The sequence below is a fragment of the Magnolia sinica genome, chromosome 13, assembly GCF_029962835.1.
Source record: "Magnolia sinica isolate HGM2019 chromosome 13, MsV1, whole genome shotgun sequence".
Classification (NCBI taxonomy): Eukaryota; Viridiplantae; Streptophyta; class Magnoliopsida; order Magnoliales; family Magnoliaceae; genus Magnolia; species Magnolia sinica.
The window spans coordinates 3,899,425-3,922,298 of NC_080585.1; the positions used below are offsets into that span (position 1 = coordinate 3,899,425).

General features: G+C 39.1%; 2 protein-coding genes across 9 annotated transcripts; one reads left to right on the top strand and one right to left on the bottom strand.

Annotated features, from left to right (window-relative positions):
* Nucleotides 1–577: 577 nt before the first annotated feature.
* LOC131222480 (OVARIAN TUMOR DOMAIN-containing deubiquitinating enzyme 4-like) lies at nt 578–10,985 on the bottom strand. Of its 8 annotated transcripts, XM_058217557.1 has the most exons (8): nt 10,832–10,944; nt 8,185–8,257; nt 6,687–7,322; nt 4,424–4,545; nt 4,167–4,207; nt 3,731–3,829; nt 3,018–3,240; nt 578–850 (listed from the first exon to the last, which is right to left on the bottom strand). In XM_058217557.1, exons 3-7 carry the CDS (start codon nt 7,282–7,284, stop codon nt 3,069–3,071), a joined length of 1,032 nt encoding a protein of 343 aa, XP_058073540.1. In that variant the 5' UTR covers nt 7,285–7,322; nt 8,185–8,257; nt 10,832–10,944; the 3' UTR covers nt 578–850; nt 3,018–3,068. The 8 variants fall into 8 exon arrangements, with proteins under 8 accessions (XP_058073540.1, XP_058073536.1, XP_058073541.1 ...); XM_058217553.1 differs by lacking the exon at nt 8,185–8,257 and having other exon boundaries at nt 10,832–10,984; XM_058217558.1 differs by lacking the exon at nt 8,185–8,257 and having other exon boundaries at nt 6,687–7,336.
* A 3,147-nt stretch (nt 10,986–14,132) lies between these two features.
* LOC131224011 (protein cornichon homolog 2-like) lies at nt 14,133–20,174 on the top strand. The gene is made up of 5 exons (XM_058219597.1): nt 14,133–14,394; nt 16,882–17,063; nt 18,427–18,549; nt 18,981–19,080; nt 19,597–20,174. The coding sequence occupies exons 1-4, from the start codon at nt 14,320–14,322 to the stop codon at nt 19,063–19,065; spliced, it is 465 nt and encodes a 154-aa protein (XP_058075580.1). The 5' UTR covers nt 14,133–14,319; the 3' UTR covers nt 19,066–19,080; nt 19,597–20,174.
* The last annotated feature ends 2,700 nt before the right edge of the window (nt 20,175–22,874 follow it).

Genomic DNA, 22,874 nt, shown 5'->3' on the forward strand with positions numbered 1-22,874 from the left:
AAAATACGCTGGAAAAAACCTGATGGACGTGGTAGATTTCTCAGAAACATCACGGTGGGCCCCACTCCGCGACGTGGGGGGGAGATTTGAAATGACCAAAATCCCATCACTTGATGGGCCAAAGAAAATACCATTTGGCATTAAAATCAAAATCCCTATAACTAATTGCAGGGGTCTAATTGGCCAAATGCTGCTCGCATTGTATAGAGATAAACAGGCCTGATCCCGAGCTTGAGCCACTCAATAGGAAATTCTGCAGAACATAAGAACAGCCATGAGCCATTTATGGAGATGGACCTCAAAATCAAGTCCATTGCCAACCCACAGGCCTATATTACCCAAAACCAACTTGTACCACACCAAGACCCAAAGGATGGGCACCTGTCTGCTGGCTTCTCTTTTCCCTTCTGGTATCTCCTTGAGCCCTCCTTTTCACTCTTCTTTCTTTCTGGTTCCAGTTATAGTTGCCAATCATTCACCGCCAACTACAGACGACGGTTCATTTGCATTTCCTAGTTGCATGTGACATTTTCCAAAATAATGTGTTGCAAATAGTATCCTGACTCACCTCACCAAATAATAATAATAAAAGAACGAATGAATTAATCATCGGCTTTAAGAACAAGGGATCAACTGACATTTCATCCATATATAGGAAGTTGTTTGTTTTTTCATACAATTGGAATCCAAAAGGGACACCTCGGCTGCATAACTTCATTATTCGCCAGCCGGCTCCTTTACAAATGCAACTTCCATGCCAGCTTGTATTCTTTGCTTTTCTTTCTTGAACCCTAGCCTCTCTCCCAAGAAGTATAAAGTTCAGGCCTCGTACCTTCATCATTCGTGCAACCTGCCCAACCAACATCAGAAGAATCTCTCAACCTACTAGTATATATGATAACAATCCACTTGAAAGAGGCTTATCGTCTATTGCATAAAACAATAAGATCCCAATGGGGTTATGATGCAACTGGGTTGTAATTCCACCATGAATTGTTGTTCAGTTTCTTGCCACTAACAATTTCTGAATTCTGAGATTACCTCAAAAAATACTCAACTGCTAGAGATTCTCCAGGAAGAGGCAGTTGATCAACCATGCAACGAATAATGGCATGCAGCTTGGGTGAGAGAGAGAGGTAAAGCTTTAACTTGACCCAACTCAAGTTCAGGTCAGGTTGGGTTCAGGCTGGGAAAATTCAGGTCGGGTTTGGGAATAATCATGTGTATTTGGGTCAGGTTGCAGGTTGGACACACTTGAGTCTGGTAGGGCTTGGGTTGACCCTCAACCTGACCCAGCCTGCTCAAGTTGCATCCCCAAGTGAATGGGTGAGTGGGGTAACATTTTCAATAAATCCAGTGGCAGTCCTTGACACACAAGCTGTGTTTCTAAATATGCAGTTTATTTTACCAAGAAGAGTTACTATACTTGCTATGTTGACATCAAAGCTCGAGTGGATGAAATTATAGAATCACAGGAAACTTGTAAACTAGAGTGAATTACAAGCAGGGATACTCTAAAGAAAATATATATCAAAACCAGGTTCCCATGGAAGACTCTGGTCATCATGACCATATAAACCTTTCAGAATGCCTAATGAGGTAGATAAGGAGACCACAGAATAACTGGATACAGAAGCTCCAACATGCACCGATGACAATTTGGGGCTAAGCACACTACATATCAAAAACTTCAACATTACTACAAATTTCAGCATTGTGGAGATGTGCACTCAATTTCGGTAATTCTAATAATTTTCTTGAACCCGATTACACTTTTTGTGTCATAGGAGAGTATTCTTCTAGCTAAGGGTTTTCAGCAAATGCATGTCACTACAGGTGCATTTGGATGTGCTATCGAATTGAGTTGTAATTACTTTATTTTATTTTTTGAAAAGTAAATTGGATTGTAATTAGTAATCAAATAAAGAGAGTGACAAAACTATGATTCGCTCAAAAATGCAATTTCGTTACATTCAAGTTAGACATGAAAGGGACGTAAATGCAGTTTGACAGGAACTGAGTGCCATAGTTCCAAAACTCAATGACTTGAACTGAAACTTGGCTGAGTCGAGAAATGCAGCTCGAAAGGAACTCCTTGTTATGAGTACCATAGTTTCAAAACTCGCTGACTTGTATCGAAACTTGGCCAAGTCAACTAGACTCAGCAAGATTTTGAGCCAAGTTGCTGGGAAACTGAGTACTAGGCCTGACTCAGCCTAGACTCTGAGGGTCTGTTTGGATACCGCCAAATAAGTTACTTTTTCTACTTACAGCAGTAGATGAGTGACTTATTTCAGGTAAGTAAGGTTGGTTTATGACTACTTATAAGCAACTTTTTTACTTAAAAGTACATAATAACTTCAGTTAAATTTTTTTTTAGCTTTTCTACTTTTCATAAGTTGCTGAAAAGAGGCATCAAGAGAGATGAAAGAGAGGAGAAGCAGATATGTTGTTTGCCAAACATACTTATCTTCTTAACTTGTGGAATAAGTAGCTTCTCTTAAGCAACTTCCAAACACCCCCTGAGAGACTCATTTGACTCGACACGACTTGGTGTGACTTGAACTGAGTGATTAAAAACAAAGTGCTGGGAGTGGGATTTGAACCCCAAACCTCAACCAGAGGAAGCAACACCCTTAACCAGTGTGGTACCTGTCGTGTTGCTTGTTTAAGTTGCATTCTATATTACTCATTCCTATCTTAAATATCTATTTACATTCCTCCTATTTTCAATTTACAATATCAAATATTGAGTCAAGTTGTGTCAAGTCTTTGAGTCAACCTGTTCCAGCTGAACATCGAGTCGAGTTTTCAGATTTTGAACTATGATGCGTACAATGAAACATCACTAATTTTTGTCATATTCCTCTTGATTAGAAGGAATGTTCACATGCATGTTCACTTGTGCAACCAAATGCACCCTAGGTCACTGTTGTGATCTGTACCTAGAGTTGAGATCTACTGACAATAAACATTAACCGATGGATTATAGAGAAGAAGATCAACACGGTAAATACCTCTACACATATTTTCGCTTGGCTTCTGCCCATTTCATATTTTGCTGCGTGCTAAAGTCTTGATTTACCACCCCTCTTTCCAGGAATCTGCAATGACTCATAATGGCCAAAACCATGATAAAGAACCCTGATTGGATCCTCCTTTCCATATTCTTGGCCATACTCGGCAATGGCAATCAACCCACCAGAATCCTCATCATACATGTAAACAGTAATCGGCATCCTGCAAAAAAATCCACATCCATGGGTTCTAATCACTTTCTTATCATTTTATTTTTATTTTTTATTTTTTATTTCAGGGAATGCTATTTCCATCCCAGCTGGAGTAATTCCATCACAGCAGCATATAAGATTCAAAGTTCTTATTGGTTTATGTAGCAACCACATTACCCTTGTGGGGATGAACTAACATGTTTAGGGAGACTAGCAACCCAAACTAATTTCAAAGAAACAATATGGAGAAGGGGAGAAAATCAAGATCCCTTGATATGGTCTTCTACTTGAAAGACATGTTTTAGAAAAATGAAGAAAAAGGATCATGAGAGAGCACTTTTTGCCAGAAAATTAAAGTGGCAATAGCATGGTTATGGCACCACATGACTTGGGGAGGGGATGCAAAAACACATTCTGGATTGTTTATGTTCTAAAATTCACAGGCAGCTTATTGTGAAATGAAGGCATTTGGAGAAAGAGTCCGGCAAATGAAGACTAACTGGAGAACATGTGAGGCCATGAACAACTCTGGCTCGCCTCCCCATACATGCGGCTTTCTAATATGTGACACATAAGTATCGAAATCGCCTTCAACAAACCTGTATATAACGTAGCTGTATCAATACAATGCAGGAGATCATGAACAACTTCCAAAGAAGGCAACTTAAGAATTAGTTTTACACTCTAACGCTTTCAATATATTCACTTAGAGCCTATTTCAAAATTTTCAATAGATTTCAAATGGTCAGTGAAGTGGACAGAAACTGGAGAGACAATATGGCATCTAAATTACCCTAATAAGACAAATATAATGAATTTGGCCTACTCAATTCTCTTGTTAAGTCCCAAACCAGCTAGCCAAACTCCATACAAACATGATTCATCATTGAAATGAATGATGTGGGCAATCTAGTTTCTAGACAAGACACAGCTTACCATTCCGTCTCTTCACGCCTCTTAACAAATTCATCTGCAACCTGTACCAATCAGCACATGCATACAAGAAGTCAAAACAACATTAATTGGAAATGTTTGATTTGTGCACAAATAGTTCAAAAATCAGGATAAAAGCAACTAAAAGGGAAATATCACACGCTTTGCATCTTGGTAGCTAACACAATCAATCTTGAAAACAGAAAAGTGCGGAATCAACTATTCATCATTAAGGTAGGCAAATGGCAGGAGAAACATACTTTGGACCGCAACTCATCTGCTAATTGTTTCTGGAGGGTCTCGCTTGGTGATGGTTTCCCAGATCGTAAGCAAGCCCCGTGAACCACAGACCGGAACAAACAACGCCCATCTCCCGGTATGCCTGCATCATGTGGTGACCATATTTACAAGAATAGCAGAATAAGTGGAGGTAGATCGCACCATACACAGCATTACCAGATTGAAATAAAGAAGCATCGAAGAATTGTAGGGTTGAAAATGGGTTGGGCAGGGCATGCTCGGCCAAGTCCAGCTCATGAGCTAAGGATCTCAGTCTAGGTCCACCCCAGCCTTGAGCTAGGAATTCAGATTGTGCCGGGCCCACCAGTAAAATACTTAGACCACCAACCAAGGTTTTGAATAACAGTATCAGTGGGCATATCAGCTGGCCTAAAAGCGATATAATGCGAGGCATATTGGACCTGTATCAGCTGATTTTATTTTATTTTATTTTATTTTAAGAATCTTGAAGAACTAATGGGAAAAATATACATATAAAAATGTAAAACATCAGAACCTATCACTTTTTTTGTTCTTAACATGTATTCAATGGTATATCACACCATTCTTTGATCAGAATTATTGTCTGTAAGTGTGACCTGTTGAAAGTCAACCAAATAGGTCTTTAATTGAACACAAATTAAGCATGATTTGGATGGCCATTACATATGAATACAATGCAATGAAGATGAAAAAATGAAGGAAAAAAAAATTGATGATTTAACCCTTCTTCTGATATTAGCCAAATTGATCCATTCCACGGTTCCTTGAATCCCACTCAAATCTTATGTTTTGATCATAAAAATAGGCATGGATCTAGTCTAGAGTTAGTTTCTTTCTAAGCTTCCTTCATTGCTGCAAAAAAAAAAAAAAAAAGAAGAAGTGGAAAAATGAGAGGAATTTTGAAAATAAAAAAAAATCAAAATGGGGCCTTATAGCTGTATCGGCCTCTGTTGGCCATAACGGTCCTGTATCAGTGCTGATACGGGCAGTATCAGCAGATACAGCCTTTTTCTTTTACCTTAATGGACTGGTTCACCCTGGTAATGCATATGGGGGTAACTGATACTATTAACAGCCAATACAGTCGTAACATAATGGATATTCAAAATCATGCCACCAATGTTACATAAGTCAGTGGGGCCTACTTTTTGGACCTTTATGCAGTGCATGCCCAGATCCTACCCCTAGTTAGTAAAACTCCGTTTCAAACTCCATATTTCTGAAAAAAAATATTCATATAATTGATCAAAACTCCATATCTTTTGAAAGATAGGGAAAAAAAAAAAAATCCTTTTTTTTGGGCAAAACCAAATCAAACATGTTTTTTTTTCCCAATAAATAAAACATGTTTTAGACTCATAAAGAAGATTTTTTTTGGGGGCAAATTGGAAAATAGAAATTGGTGGTTGCCACCCATTGATAAAATTGAGTAGAAGGTTAAATTTTTAATAGAGATGATTAATTATACAAGGATTACTTGAAAAGGAAGGGTTTGAGAGAGGCAACGAACACATTGAACTATTTACCTACAATTTTTTTGAAGAGTATTTCCCTACATTATTGTTATGTTAAATTAAATTTTCTATTTTATGCTTTTTTATATATAATATACACACTATATATGCACATATATAGCCATAGGTGACGAACATGTGGTCCCTAACAAAAATGGAGCAAAGGCCTCCTCTTTCTGTATGCTCTTCCAGAAGTGAGCGAATTGCTTTTTCACTCTGTTTTTCTGAGTCCACACCGTCTTTAAACTGAACTCTTCATTCTCCAAAATTTTGGCATTTCCATTTGTTGACTGAATTTTTTACTGTATTTTTGACAATCGAGACTGAATTAAACACAAATTCTTCCCATACCATTTTTTTTTTTTTTTGCATTTGCCATTCTGCTTACCATGGTCCTACACAATTGGTTTTCAGGTGTGAAACTCAGGCCTAGGTTCACAACCCAAATCTGGTCCGTAGCAGGCTGGACTCAGATGGACCAGGCCAGCTCAATCTAGTTGCTGTCCTAGTGAATCATCAAAAGAAGAGATCTATCGAGCACTGAATCACACTTATGCATTAAGAAGAGCAAGTGTAGCAGGAAAAGAAAATCTCAAAACTGAAGCTACATATCTTATGGTATGCTAAAAGGTGAAGAACATAAGAAAGAGGAATTAAAGAACTTAGATCGAAGTAACTACAAACAGAGGATTGATCAAGGTGCATTGCAGAAGATGGCACTGCTTACCAGTTACAGAATAATCAGTATAAACTTTCTTCCCATGCGAAGAAGTGCTGAATGATGATGACCCACGTTCATCTTTCTCATCATTATTTCCCATGGATGCTTCGGCATGCACTGATCCAGAACTCAAGAAACAAACACACACCCCAAAAATAAGGCCGGCCGAAGTGCCTCCTTGCAGCCAACTTGAAGGTCTCACGTTCCAACTGATTTTTGAAACCCCTCCACAATTTGGCACTGTAAGCCTCAAACTCATGTTTTGACACCAAGACGAGAGCCCAAGACGTATTGTCCGGTGTCCTCCACAGCTTACCAAGCTTTTCATCATAAATGAAGGCCAGTTTCTCTGCTGTTTGAAAAGGCCAGACCTAAGGCATCTGCTGTCAAATGCTGACAAACCAATGGATGAACAGGAAAATGTCCTACAGATGGTCACAGCTGTACATCTTTGACGAAACTGGATCGTGTGAAAAACATTACAACATGAATTGGACAGTGACTGGGGCACTGCACAGGCAGGGCTCAACATTTGCTTCCCGATATTTCCACCAACATGAACGATCCGTTTTGAATGTGTGCTAATGTGAAAGTAGATGGTCATGTTAACATCGCCTCAGGAACACGAAAAGCAATCCACACCTGTTCAAATCAAGCTACAATAGATCATTAGCTCAGACAAACGATAAGATGATTGAATTACTACAAATGCTATTGTGTTACCTATGAATGCCAACATAACTATTCTAATAGTAGTCTCATCATCATCATGGTCTTATCTGAGATATTTGGAGCAAGGTTACCTGCATCGAGGGTCGCTTCAATACATACGTATAGGAATGGGTACATGGTATGCTGCTACAATCAATACATTGTATGCTAGGGGTATGATCTTGTGGTTGCTCCAATACAGGCACCGAGTGTATGTAATATACTTCATATATGAAGTCATATTAAAATTCATATATGAAATTACAAATGTCATTATTAGAGACCCATCGCGCATAGTACTATATTATATGCACGCTATTGAATAAATCCAAGTATAAATCTCTACATTGTGATACAAGTCAATCAAAAATGAGTATAGAAGCACAATTTTGGGTTTCTAAAATTAGCTACCCTGCTTGCAAATGACCCATAATCCGGATCGCATGATTTGGAACAGAAAACATTAAGGGCTTTGGTGATTTAGGTAACATTGATTTTGGAGTTCTCCGTAACTTTAATACTACTATTTAAACAGTTACTACCATTTAAACTGATTGTGATACAGTACTAATATCAAAATAAGAGTTGTTAAAATACCACAACTCACACTTGGATCTCGTGTAAAACAACTCATGATCCAACTTAAATCCTAATTGACAAAATCATATTCAAACTGTATCATTCGCTCAAGAAAACTGGAATGGACGAGGGTTTCACTCCACTGGGTTCATCTTATGGATTTGGAAATAGTTTCAACCAGATATTGACTCCCATTGATTATATTCTCACTCACCATGTTATTGCCCCAAATGCAAATTTTTTCTTTTCCATGCCTAGCAGGTCTTGGTGCTCAATATAATCCATTTCTGCATCAGATACTACAGAAAATTACTATCTTACATAAATTTATTATAATTGCCAACCCTAATTAGCTGGGAATTAGCTGGGATAACTCTTAGATGAGGATGATAACAAAAACTTATTCTAATTCCACTAAGAATGTTAGAAATTTAGAATGTGGCTGGTTAAGCCATATCCTATTTCTATTGGTTGAATAATTTCTATAAGTGTATTGCTTCAAATATATCTGTAAAGATCCCACAATTTGCAATCTGATTTGACAATTGGACATCGGCCCTTTCAAATCTATTCATATTTTTCAGAGTATTGGTCGAAACATAATCATAATATTATTGTGGTGTAATTTGTGATTATGCGACAAAAAAAATGCAATATAATACTAAAAAAATGGATGGTTTGAATTTTCATTACACCAGTCCTAGAATTCCATGTACTTACCATGGGGAGTCCTCAAGCTACTGAAGGAAAAGCACAATGGAAACAACCCATTGTTGTATGAAGTGACTATTTCTGAGTATGATATATCAGAAAATGAGCTTTGCTAAGCTCACACGTGTTTACAAGTCAGCAAATTCACATGCCACCACATATGCCAGCGTGGCATACAGGTTCACTACCCAAGGCATCCATCAGAAGGCTACCACCATGTAGAGCCTCCATCCCAATAATCAGGTCAATCGATTAGTCAGGTGGGCCACTAATGCAGGGGCATTTTCACACCGGGCTCGAGTGGGGTGGCCTGTGGGATGCAGAGGCACACTCGGGGTTGACGGCCTGCATAACCTATGGATTTGGGACCCGTGGAGGCGGGTGACTCGTGTGAGGCGGAGCCCATGGATTTAGGGCCCACGAGGGGGCGGAACCCATGAATTTGGGGCCCATGAGAAGGGTTCAGCCGAGGACCAAACCCATGGATTTGGGGCCTAGGCTATGAGATAAAGGGATTAATTCGCCATGCTCTAATAATTCGAGCTTTTAGAGCAAGTGGTTAATTGTCCCGCATCAGCCACAAGTTGACTAGGACATGCCTATGGCTTAGGAAAGCTCATCAGAAAATATCATATGCATAATATACCATGTAACCATTGAAAGAAAGGAAATCATGCAGTGTTATGTGATTTCCTATTAGAAGAATGGCCCTGAGTAAAAATTATGGATCAGAGCTTGGAGTATTGACCATCTCTACTATTCAATTCATGCAAACTGCAAACAACCTCAATTCAAAACCATCCAATCCATCTGAGGCCCACCTCTTGGATTTGTAATAGCCTAAAAAGTAAATGTACTGGATGCATCAAACCATCTGATTAATGGATTAGGGTCATCTGATCAACATGTGAACTGATTAGAAGAAAGAGATAGTCGATACACAGACCTCGGCTGCATACACCACGAAAAGAGGAATTACATTATCCTCGACCCGAGGATATACACTAATCTTCAATCATCCATCGGAAAGAGGAATTACCGATAAGATAAACCTCGGGTTTTTTAGTTAATAAAAGTGGGGCCATTGTTCACTGATCCAAACCCACCTGAACTAGAAGATCCTAGCCATCCAATTTTTGGCGTGTCTCAGGTGAAAGTGGATTGGTGCTGTATTTCTTTTCTCAACCGTCTAATTTCAGGCCACCAACTGAAGGATTAGGTTTGCCCCATTGAGAAGATTTTGGGAGCACAGTCCATCCAAAACGGGGTCTATCAGATCAACGATCTGGATAGATGAGCCATCAGCCCCCACCCATAAGAGCCGGAAAAAAAAAAAAAACCGACTCCTTTAGGGCCATTTGGATGCCTGTAAATGGTTTACGTTGCAAATGATTTACAGGTGTAAATACTTGTAAATCATTTACACCCTGTCCTGTTTGGCTTCAAGCATAAAATGATTTATAGGTAAATGATTGTCTGTGTTTGGATAGCATGTAAATTGTTCAAATCCTGTAAATGGAGAGCCAATCTTTCCATTTATAACTGTTAGGCTGTAAATGAAGAGCCTGTAAATGAAATTTGAACTTTTTGCCTGTAAATGAGATGGTAAATGATTTACAAGCAAAAAAGGCCATTCAAACACAGTGTAAATGATTTACCTCAACTTGGCCCATTTACAGGCATTCGAACGACCCTAATCTCGGGCCATTTACACCGAGTGGAAAAAGACTCACTGAGTCGGACCAAGTCCAAGATCACTCGAAGGAAGGACTATACAGCTCTCTCATCAGACCATCTCTGCGCACGATATTCCATACACCGACATCCTAATTTCTCCAAATCCAGATTCCACATTTCACGAATTTCCAGAAGAAGAGGAAAAAATCCTTCCAGAAGAAAAGGGTAGAGAGAGGGAGAGAGAGGAAAAATCTCAAAACGTAGAAAAAGGAATTCCAAACTTCTATGAAAGTTTAAAGGAAAGAATACCTGAAATTGCAAGGCTCGAAGAAGACGTGAAATGAGAGTCATGGAAATGGAATGCGCGAAACTTGGAAATGAAAATCCACTGACAGGAAAAAGAAAATAAAGAAAATAAAGAAAATAAAAATAGGAGAAGAGAAGGGGATTGATAGTGAGTCTCTTTCATTTACCAAAATCCACGCTTTTCTTTTTTCTTTTCTTCTCCTTTTCTCGGATTTTTAATGCAAAACAGGTATCTTCTCGAACGTGTCCGGCGTTCCTTGGGATGGAAAGGATCATTAGAAGAGTTCGTTTTACGTCTGTCGCGACTAAGATTCTAGCGTATGTTGCCTCTCACTCTGAAACAACATACTTAGTTTTCCAATGATCGGAACCGTCCATGTTGTGGAATCCGTGCCAATACGTGGATATTAAGAAATTATCTTGAAAATATGATTTTCAGCCTCACTGTATTGGATGAATTTAGAAAATTGAAAAGGAAGTTTTCATTGGATCGTATTCAACTTTAAAAAGCAAAGGTTAAGACCATCAATGATTGCTGATTACGGAACAATAAGTTAGTTAGGGTAATAATGAGAATATTGACGGTTAACAACAGAGGAACATTTCAACAGGTGTGCCCAAGTTGGTAGCGAGTTCGATTCGAGTTGAGTCGAGCTCGGCTAAACTCGAATTCGGTTCGAAATTTATTTGAGCTCAAAGAATCAGCTCGATTTGGCTCGAGTTCAGTTTCTAACCGAGCTGAATTGAGCTTTTTCGAGCCAAGTCGGGCGAGGTAACCGCGTTAACTCAGTTCGTGTACAGCCCTAACGTTAAAGCATGACTAACATGATGGCAAAGGCCCCCGGAACCGACCGGTATTACTGAATCCGAGTCCTGACCTACCCACATGCCCCGGTTTCTAGGGAAACGATGTAATACAGGCTCTGTCTTATGGCATATGCAAGAAAGAGCCATCCTCCCAACGTATACGTGGCAGCCTCTACGGTAGATCTGGACGGTGTAGCAGGCTGGACTTACCATCAGAGGCCCATGTCTAAAATTTTATGGAATATGATTCTAGGCATTTATGATAATATGTTGCTGGTCGTTTTATCTGATTTACCTGATCAGCGACTCTCTCCACGCACGTAGAAAATATGCGAATCATTGTATAGGCTATTCCTTGGATGGGCCACAAGCCCAAACTCAATCGGACTATTTGAAAATTCTACTGGAGGACTTGTTAAGTAAAGAAAGATAGCTTTGATCATGCACCTTTTTATTTAGAAAGAAAGATTTTCTGAAAAGATGGTTTTAGGATTGTCCAATCAATGTTTGGATATGGACCGTATAAGAAGAGGCCCAACGGATGGTTTAGGTCCTTCCAGAGTCATATAATTTTCATGTGCAAAAAAAGAAAAACAAAGAGAGGCAATTACTTTCTACATTTAGCACTAATATTAATAAAAAAAGATGCAATTACTTTCCAGATTCATCCCTGATTCTACCTTTAATGCTAATATTAGTTGTTGCAGAAAAACACCCGTATACAATCAACGCTATCAAAATAAAACCATAAAGGAATTTCAGACCAAAACTCAATAGTTAAAGGAATGAATAAAGACTAGCTATAAAGATTTAAATAATTCAACAATATAACTACATTCATGGAGCAACAACATCAATTTACATTTTCACTAAAACAAGAGCAATAGAAAGATATAAGACATATTAGGAATTTCTTATAAAAAAAACCAAACACAAAAGATGCAATTACTTTTTACATATCTTCCCATAAATAAACAATACATTATAATAAGAAAGTATAAGCTAGAGCTTATCAAAAATATTCTTCATATGTTCAAGAAGTTGTTTATCAAAAGAAAATGCTGTTTATATGTACAAAGAGCCACCGCCTCAACATGTTCACCAGATAGGGGTGCACACGGTTCGGTTTAGACCGGTTTTGGGGTGAAATCGGAACCGAACCGTTCCTAACGGTTCTAGGAAATTTGGAACCGGAACCGAACCGTTGGCACCCTAGAATCAAACCGGTTCGGTTCCGGATCGGTTCCACGGTTCTTGGCTTTTTATAATCCAACCCAATTGCAAGCTCATGTCCATCCATATATGTGGTCCATTTGATGAATGGTTTAGATGTTGTATAAGGTGTTCAAAAATATATTTATGAAAATAATTATTATAGAGAAAATAATTATAAAATATGCAAAAATATATCGGTTCGGTTCCACGGTTCGGTTCTACGGATCGGATCCACGGTTTGGTTCTACGGATCGGTTCACGGTTCGGTTCGGTTCTACATACCCCCAAATCGAGAACCGAACCGTTGTCACCGGTTCTTTGATTTTTGGAATCGGAACCGGAACCGTTGCACTCTAAAACCGGACCAAACCGGACCGTTTGGTCGGTTCCGGTCCGATTCTACGGTTCTACCGGTTAAATGTGCACCCCTATCACCAGATCATTTTAGCATGTGTCAAGAAAAAAAAAAAAAGTTAGTAAACTTTGTGAGGCCCACCATCATTCATGCATCCACTCCGTCCATCCAATTCATTATCGTTTGTCATCCAACCTGTTTATAGGGTCACTTCGTCTTGGATGAAGGGAAAACACAAATTTCAGCTTCATTCAAAAGTTTTGTGGGCCCCAGGAAGTTTTGGACGGTAGGATTTAATCAATCCCTACTATTTCCTGTGGCGTGGTACATTTGAGCTTTGGATATGCTTCAATTTTGATCTCACGGCCTAAAATGAGCCGGCAAAACTGATGGACGGCGTGGATAAAACACATATCTCGGTGGGCTCCAGAGAATCCTGCCACCATGGAGTTCGGTGGTACGTACTCCCGGCGCGAAGAAGGAGCATGCGTACAACAGGGATCTGCCACTTGTACGGATATCTCTTCCTCTGGACTGGACGCGGATTTCCTGCGAAAGCCTTTCGCGGGAAGTTCCTGCGCAAGATTCTGTGTGGGGCCCACTACGATGTTTTTGAGAAAGCCACTCCGTCCATCCGTTTTACGAGTTCATTTCAGGACATTTGCCCAAAAATGAGGATGATTAAAAACTCAAGTGAGCCACGCGAGAGGAAATAGTGGGGATTTAGTGACCACCGTTGAAACATTTATATAGCTACAAAAGTTTTTTATCGGTTTAATTTCTTGGCTTTTTCATTAATCTCAGTGAAAATGACCTTATAAACGGTTTGGATGGAATATAAACATCAAGGTGGATCCTGGGAAGGTTTCAACGGTAAGAATTCCTTTCCCCACTGTTTCATCTGGTATGACACACTTGGGTTTTGGATCCTAATCATTTTCGGTCTCATGTCCTAAAATGAGCTCAAAAAACGGATGGACGGGTTAGATTTCTAACAAACATCACAATGGGCCCCATCCAGAATCCTTGCGCAGGAACTTCCTGCGAAAGGCTTTCGCAGGAAATCCGCGTCCCCTCTTCCACATTTCGTTTCTCGTACCATTCGTCGAATCCGCTGCGAAGGAAGAATTGAATGGAATGGAATGCGATACTTGGAAGATTCTGGTTTTGCGAGAGCTTTAATGGTGGCAGCTTTGACTAGAGATCATCATCCCCATCGCATCATCCCCATCACCATCACGTCGTCGTCGTCGTCACCAGCATCATCATCATATAACCATGGCATGGGAACTGCTGCTATGGCTAATCGCTTTCTTCGCTGCTATCTCTCTCCTCGTCATTGGCGTTTTTCAGGTTTTCTCTCTCTATTTTGGTTTTTGATGAAATAGTCGAATCTGGAATCGGCATTCCGTGGATTGTAGTTTCTTCGATTTCTCTTCTTTTCCGTGCATTTCCCTTCTTGTCTTGGATGGTGGAGAATTATATGATACTCGATCCGAGGGTTTGCACATCATACGCGGGTTTCTGGTTCGTACAAGTGGGCCCATGCTACCATGCTCTGCACCTCTAGCGTTCTGGGCCCTTACATTTGATGGGCCAGTAGATCAAGGGACTGGATCAACCGACCATAGAGGAGGAATCACATGATCATTGACCAAACTATGTGCAATGTAATTTGTGTTTTCAATTTGTACAAGTGGGGTCCACGGATAAGTAATCCGGACTGTTCTTTCGGTGGGCCTGATCGTGGATGGACCATTAAAGCAAGCAACTGACTTGATCACCGTCCAAAGGGAAGCCTCATCAAAGGTGGGGTCTGTCAGATCAATGGACTGGATTGCCAGACCATAGGCCTCAAATTCAAAATACTCAAGACCCACTCACACTACATACCCTCAGGCCAAGGACTGCACAATTTTCGTTCCTTTTCTTTTCTTTACTTCTTTTTGATATGTTGAGGAACTACTATTCACCTCTGTCAATTTAGTAGGGCCCACAGAGGATGGTCTGTGGCCGCTAAATCTCCTTGATGGGACCTTCCTAGCCTTCCATTGGCGTTCTTGCAACCATCCAGTAGGGAGTACTGTACTTTGGTTGAGCTGTTTCTGATCATTTTCTGGAATGATTTGAGCCTTTGCACAGCATTATGAGGTTTTCAATTCAAGTAACTTAGGCCCATGCTTCGGAAATCAAGACCGTTGTTCTGCTGTGTTTTGCTGTGGATGGATCATGCCCCAAAATTCTCCTGGATTGGATGATCCTTGCTGCCGATCTTTGGAATAAAGTAGAATGTGGACTGTTGTTGTGTTTCTCTTTTAATCCACTGTTTCTAGGCCACAAAGCGAGAGGTTGTGATTGTACTACCGATGAAGGATTTTGGGCATGGTCCATTAACTGTGGGATTCAGCAAACCAGCGGTCTGGATAAATGAAGCATGGACCCACTTGTATTGAAAGCCTTGTGCCCTGTTTGGTTGCCACTTAAAATGATTTTCTCTCATTTTAGTTAACACTAATTATGTATTAGAGATCCTAGTTTATATAAATGAGAAATTCTTCAGTGCTCTCAAAGCACTATAAATTATAGTGCTTCTATTGGAATTGGTTCACTTGGACAGTCCATTCAATCGATCTGAACGCATTTAATAGGCTATTCTACAAAAATCTTAGCCTTACTTTCCACACCCATCCATTTTCAAAGCCATGGATGGGATTAGTAAAATTGCCTAATTTAGAATTGTAAGCAATCCATGACATGCCCTAACAAATAGATAGATCAAATTGTTATCTTGACCATCCATATTAAAGACCATTGATCAAATGAACTTCTCAAATTGGTGTATGTTTGCATGGTAGCCTATGAGATGTGTGCTGAACCTAATGAACAGTCTGGATCAATGGATTGGACTGCTGAAGTGTCCCAATGCAACTAGGAGCACCATAACTTACAATTCTTTGAGAGCACTGAAGCATCTCTATATATCAATTATGGGTTATCAGGATTATTTTTAATCCTTACCAAAATCTCTAGTACATAATTACTGTCACTAGAAGAGATGGACTCATTTTTTAAGTGGCAACCAAACAGGATATTAGGTTGGGTATCCTATGATTCCTCTCTCAGGCGAACCTTTGATTTATGCATGGGATTCTGTTTTTGAGTGCATTCAACTGCTAATAGATGACCAGATGTTGGATTTATACATGTGTTTGCGATCAAACATACAAGCATGAGGTTCAGGCTACATTTGTTTATGGTTATGAGTGAAGAAAGGCCATCATCATCATCTAAGCCTTAACCCAATTGAGAGAGAGAGAGAGAGAGAGAGAGAGAGAGAGAGAGAGAGAGAGAGAGAGAGAGATGAAATGGAACATCGCCATGACAATTATGCTATTGACGTATGGACAGGCCACTGGTACAGAAGCTGAATAAGCATAGATGGTGAAAGTAATGGTTAAAACAGAATTATAGCACGCGGGGTTGTACTGGGATTGCCAGGTCTAATTCTCGTATTTATGTCTTGATTAAGGCACGGATGTCTTGATTGAGGCACGCACGTTTCTCCCAGAGTCACATACATCCCAACCTATTATTCAACTCCCAATATGTATTACAATCAGATTCTTCATAAATTGACATTGAGAAACTCAATCTACTCACTCGTGTTTTTATTTTTTATTTTTATGCTGGCATCTTCCATGTAAAGATGCCTGTTGGATAATTGAATTTATAGGAATGTGCAAGGAAGTTCTGCTTTGGGATGGTGAATTGATGTGGCTAGAAAGCATGCATGATGACTCCTAATTGAGTGTTATTTGTCTTGTTAAACTCTTTATGCAGCTTGTTTGCTTGTCGGATTTGGAATTTGACTACATCAACCCATATGATTCATCATCTCGTATAAATGCTGTTGTCATGCCAGAGTTTGTGATTCAAGGAGCACTATCCGCTATATTCCTCCTAACATGGCATTGGTTTATGTTTCTGATAGCAGCACCAATTACTTACTACCATATAAAGTTGTATGTATCATCCCTTCCCATTCAACTCACGGGCACATTGCTTCAATGACTTTCTTGTTATAATCATTCGTAAATGGTGACAGATCTTGATATAGCAATTGGGATGCAATCTTTTCTTTTTGACTCTCATTGGATGCTTTACCATATAAATCCATCATGTAAACTGCTTTGGGATTGGACAGAATTGTATTTCTCATTTTATTTGATTTCCATAAAGCCCTCACTGATATGAATGTTTAGTTCTAACTAAACCACTGCTCTGTCGTGGTGTGTGACTGCTGTTTGCATGTGTTGAATGCATCTGTTTGGCATTGAAGAGATTACAAAGTTGGATAGTGAAAGAAGCAAGAATGCAATAAAAGAAACCTAAATTCGGGCTGAAGAATTTCATTATAATCAAAAGTCATCATCACCATTGTCATCTAATTAGCCTTTCTCCTAGCAATTTGGGTTGTTTTAAATGTTAGATTGGCAAAAGTAATACAATATGCTGCCCACTAGACATCAATCTAAATTTTCAGTGAACCCATCATGGAAGAAAGTCCAGATACATTTGATCTCTATTTCTAGTCCAAGAAATCATGAAACCATTCCAGTAAAGAGAGGGTAAGTTCATCCTAAAAATGTAGCCACTTGACAGGGAATGGTTAAGATTTTACTAATTAAGATTTCACTGCACAAGGGACTGCATAAATTGCACCTGCTTCCTTTCTCTTGCCCCGAACTCTACTCTTCCTAGTCATATGCATGGAGACCATGAGACAGGCTCTATGTGGCTACCTTGATGACTATGTGACATCCACTCTATGCATCTGTTGCATTGGCTCATGTTACGACTTTAGTCCAAAATCAGGTGGATCAGGGAATTGAGTGGGCTACATTAAGGGAAATGATAAGGATGGGTCACTCACCGTTCCCTTTTCTTTCTCTCCTCGTAACATGCACCTCCATGTAGCCCCACCTTTCCCTCTGTCCCTCTCCCCCTTTTGTCTCTTTATACCCTCCCTCCATGTAGCACGTGCCTTACACTTAGTCTCTTTAGAACTCCACCTCAAACTGAGTACCACCACTGGCACATCAGAAGTTCGTTAGAGAGATAAGCCTTTCTCATATTTCAAGAATTACATTCCATCTATAGTTGCTCTGAAAATTTGTGGATTTTGGATTAATTGAATCTCCACCGAATATTTTATTATTAAGTTTTATTTGACTTCATTATTCCCATTTTATGTTTTCTATGCTTGCATTTTCTTTTTCTGCAATGCTGCACTTTTTCTATTTTAGATAAACTTTTGTTGTCTGTATGTACCTGGTAGAAACATTGTTTGCTCTTTAGATTACTTGGTTCCTTTTTGTGTTTCAGGTATATGAAGAGGAAGCATTTAATAGATGTTACCGAAATCTTTAGTTTGCTTGATGGCGAGAAGAAGTCTCGATTAGTGAAGCTTGCTTTTTATTTGATTCTCTTCTTTATCACTATGTACAGGTTTGTTTTGGCACTTAGTTTTATATAACTTTCATTTTTTGGTTCATTGGATGTTGATATGCTTTACGCATCTTTCTACGCTAATTGAAAGTCTTCCCCCCCATCGACAGAAAGAAAACATCTCCTGGTCTGTAGTACATGGACATGAAACTCTCATTGCTTAACACAAATTTTCAAGATGTTTCTGTTAGCTCAACTTCATGCCGTAAATCATCAAGTAGTTGCACCCTATTTTCTCTCTATGAATAGGCCTTGACCTGCTAGCATTCCCATGCCTGAGCTATTGGCTGTGTGCCATGCCAGATTCTCAAATCTGAATTCCAATACCTTGCAGACATTGCTTTCTGCTTCTTTTGAGCATCCCTCCACCACCCCCCCCCCCCCCCCCCCTCTCTCTCTCTCTCTCTCTCTCAAGATATTTCTTTTTTCAGGTTTGTGGCATCAGCTGTTACTTCATTTGCCGAAGATGATGACAGTTCACTGGAATTTGGATCGTTTACAAACCCCGTCCTCTGAACAATACTTCCACTCGTGAGTTTATTTTGCAAATGCAGTCTTTGCCTATTATTTTGGATGCAGACCCTGAACTGGCTCAGCATTTTGTTCTCCTTTTTATTCTATTTCCATGCTTTCTACTTTCATCAATGCTTGATGTTTGTTTTCTATGTATGTATAGATGAATTTCTCCAAATTGGTTTTGGTTAATACTGGAAAAAAGAATGTTGAAACCTAAAAATCAGAACTGAAGAAATTGCCAAGGAATAGAAAATGGCTAAGCAGTTCCACAAATGAATTTGGGAGGAAGAGCTCCAATGGCATTTTTTGTTATTTTAGGCTTTCCTCTACTGACTTGTGAAATTAAAGAAACTCCCTTTTTCTTGGAAAAATGCCAGAAGTCATCTTGAATATCTTAAGTTGTCAAGAATGAATTTCTCAAGTTGCCAGGAACTCCATTGAAGATGATCTTAAATTCTTCATTGATGCTTTAACAAGGTGATTTCAGTTCCTTTTCTGAGGTGTATGGCATTTTTTTTTTTGCCAATGTAGAGACTGCAATGCAGTAGAACCTGTTGGTTTAACAAATTACTCAAGCAATTGCTTTGCATTCGATGATCAAAGAGTGTTTGTCAACTGGGACTGTTGTTTGGGGAAGGGGTGGCAAGCTGCTGTGGCCGCTATTGGAGAATGGAAATAGGGCGGGCAAAATTCCACAGAAGCATCTCGAGCATAAATGGCTTATCATATGGAATTCAGTTCTTCTTATGTTATTAATTCTTAAAAAGGAGGTTTTTTTTTTTTTTGGAATGCAAGTAAATATCTTAAATATTCTACTATGGTAGTGCTTCCTGCTCACGGTTTTCCTCTGTGGTGCTTTTTAATTAACCTCAGTCGAAATTTGGTGTGAGGAAAAATATTAAGCATTTGAAACATTATGCGGCAATGTGTTTGGATGCACTATTGAACTGAACTGCAATTAGTATAATAAAGTAGAAACCAAACCATTCAAAATTTGGCTTTTGCTCCAAGTTGCTGCCACATCAATTTCAATTTGGACTTGAAAGAAACTAACTGCGATTCATGGGCTACTGCCTTATCATGTCACACTAGGAAACATCAGTATCATGCTGTCATTTCCTCTTTTGAGTAAACCAGATTTTCACGATTCAGTTTACAGCCTAGATGTTTAAGTGCAATTGCCAATTAAATCTGTTTTCTATGAAGAAACTGGAAACTCCAGTGTTTGCACGCATTTGGGTTCATTCCATGTATAGTTGTTAAGGGGTTGTTTGGATGCCTATAAATGGTTTAAGTTGTCAATGATTTACCAGTAAATCACTTACAAGCTGTAAATGATTTACAGCCTATCTGTTTGGCTTTAAGTTGCAAATGATTTACTAGTAAATCATTTATAGTGTTTCGATTGCCTGTAATTGTATATTCACACCTGAGATAGTTTAGAGAAGTAATTCATTAAATAACATTCAAATGACATATAAGAGTGGATTTTAAAGTGGATCATTGGGTTAAACCATCTCACTAAAGCTTATGGGTTGATCCTCACATAAAACCAAGCAGTAGGTGAGCCATAGAAGTGGGCCCATGAATTCCAATGCTCTTTTATAAGGGGGCGGTAGTAAGATCTTCTGCCATTGTGAGAGAGAGAGAGAGAGAGAGAGAGAGAGAGAGAGAGAGAGAGAGAGAACCCTTCTGTTGGAGAAGAAAAGAGGGATGTGCATCCCTCTTTTATAGCCCACCCTTCAAAAAAAGAGCAAGGGCAGGAGTATTTCTGCCAGTAAATGAAATCATCTCTTTTTACTAGCAAATGAAAATGGGCAAAAGGTTGTAAATCATTTAAAACTCATTAATGATTTACAGGCGAAAAGCGGCAACTAAACACAAGTTGTAAATGATTTATTAGTAAATCATTTACAACTTGTCTCATTTACCACCATCTAAACGACCCCTAAACATTGCTTTTATTTTATTTTATTTTGGAGTAACTTGAATAACATTGCATGAAACCTTCAATTTTTTTATTTTTATTTTTTTGTTAGCTTGTTACACCCACTGTTAGTTCACACTTTAGTGTTAGCCACCCCCACTAGGGAATCGATACCAAGACCTCAGTGTTGAAATGAGATATCTTTCACTCAGTCTACCACTTGAGCTACCTTCATTCTACTCAGTTAAATGACCCAAGATAAAATTCTACTCAGTTCAATGACCCAAGATAAACTATGTTTTAGATATCAACCACTCCTTGAAATGATAGAGCTGTTCAGAAGGAACATGTTGTTTCAATTACCCTGACCATCGGTTTTTCCTCTCTCTCTCTCTCTCTCTCTCTCTCTCTCTCTCTCTCTCTCCGGACATCTAACTTCATTTTTCCTTGTTCACCATTGATATATGAAATATATGGAATTCGTGGATTGTGGCACAGTTATGCTCTAGCAGTTTTGCACATAGATGGTTGTGACCTGTCAAAAAATTCTGTCTTTCATCTTTTTCATTCAATCGTAGGTTATATACAAAAAATAAAAAATAAAAAAAATAAATAAAACCACTTTGCTATACAATTCCGTCTCCTACACTTATGCTACAGGATGTTACAAATTTCAAGTGTCTAAAATCTTTCTTGGTTGTTTAGCTCACGCCAACAACTCTCTTGGTTGTTTACAATGCTAAAATCTCTCTTGGTTGTTTAGCTCACGCCAACAACTCTATTGGTTGTTTACAGCTCATGCCAACACTCCCCCTCAAGTTGATGCATAGAGGTCTCGCATGCCCAACTTGTCAAGTGAGTTGTAGAAGTCCTTGCTAGATACAGCTTTTGTAAGGATGTCCGCCAACTGATCTTCGGATTTCACAAACGGAAACCTAATTATTTTTGCTTTAAGATTCTCTTTGATGAAATGTCGATCTACCTCCACATGTTTAGTACGAACATGTTGAATAGGATTGTGAGAAATGACAATTGCAGCTTTATTGTCACATAAGAGATCCATCTCGGAAGTAGGGGCAAACCCGATTTCAGTGAGTAGCTTTCTTAGCCAAAGGAGTTCACAAAGACCCTTAGCCATTCCCCTAAACTCAACTTCAGCACTTGATAAAGCTATCACTTTTTGTTTCTTGCTTCTCCAGGTTACAAGATTTCCCCCAACAAATGTAAAATATCCTGAGATGGACTTTCTGTCAGTGATATTACCTGCCCAATCTGCATCCGTGTATCCATAAACCATCGATTGACTGTTATGTTTTGAGAACATAAGCCCCTTGCCCGGGGATGACTTCAAGTATCGAAGTATTCGAATCACTGCTTCCATATGACTCTTACTTGGATTATGCATAAATTGACTTACAACACTTACAGCGTATGCAATATTTGGATGAGTATGGGAAAGATAAATGAGTTTACCAACTAACCTTTGATATCTTCCTTTATCTGTTGGTACTTGGTCTGGGTATTCTCCAAGCTTGTGATTCTGAACCATGGGGGTGTCTACAGGTTTACATTCCAACATCCCTACTTCGGTTAGCAAGTCTAATATGTATTTCCGTAGGGAGAGAAATATACCTTGCTTAGACCTGACAACTTCAATTCCCAAGAAATACTTGAGTCGTCCCAGATTTTTCATCTCGAATTCAGTTGCTAATTGCTTTCGAAGCAGAGAGATTTCTTCATCATCATCTCCTGTAATAATCATGTCATCTACATAGACTATCAAAGCAGTTACCTTACCCAATTGATGCTTTAAGAACAAAGTATGGTCAGAGTTACTTTGTTGGAAGCCATATTTCTTCATTGCCAAGCTAAACCTTCCAAA

Excerpts from the sequence above, each read along its gene's own strand:
- LOC131222480 (XM_058217553.1), bottom strand. The coding sequence starts at position 7,284 with ATGACCATCTACTTTCACATTAGCACACATTCAAAACGGATCGTTCAT. Across the intron at positions 4,546-6,686 it reads TACTGATTATTCTGTAACTG|GCATACCGGGAGATGGGCGT; the intron begins GTAAGCAGTGCC and ends CACATGATGCAG. Across the intron at positions 4,208-4,423 it reads CAGATGAGTTGCGGTCCAAA|GTTGCAGATGAATTTGTTAA; the intron begins GTATGTTTCTCC and ends TGATTGGTACAG.
- LOC131224011 (XM_058219597.1), top strand. The coding sequence starts at position 14,320 with ATGGCATGGGAACTGCTGCTATGGCTAATCGCTTTCTTCGCTGCTATC. Across the intron at positions 17,064-18,426 it reads ACTTACTACCATATAAAGTT|GTATATGAAGAGGAAGCATT; the intron begins GTATGTATCATC and ends TTTGTGTTTCAG. Across the intron at positions 18,550-18,980 it reads TTCTTTATCACTATGTACAG|GTTTGTGGCATCAGCTGTTA; the intron begins GTTTGTTTTGGC and ends TTCTTTTTTCAG.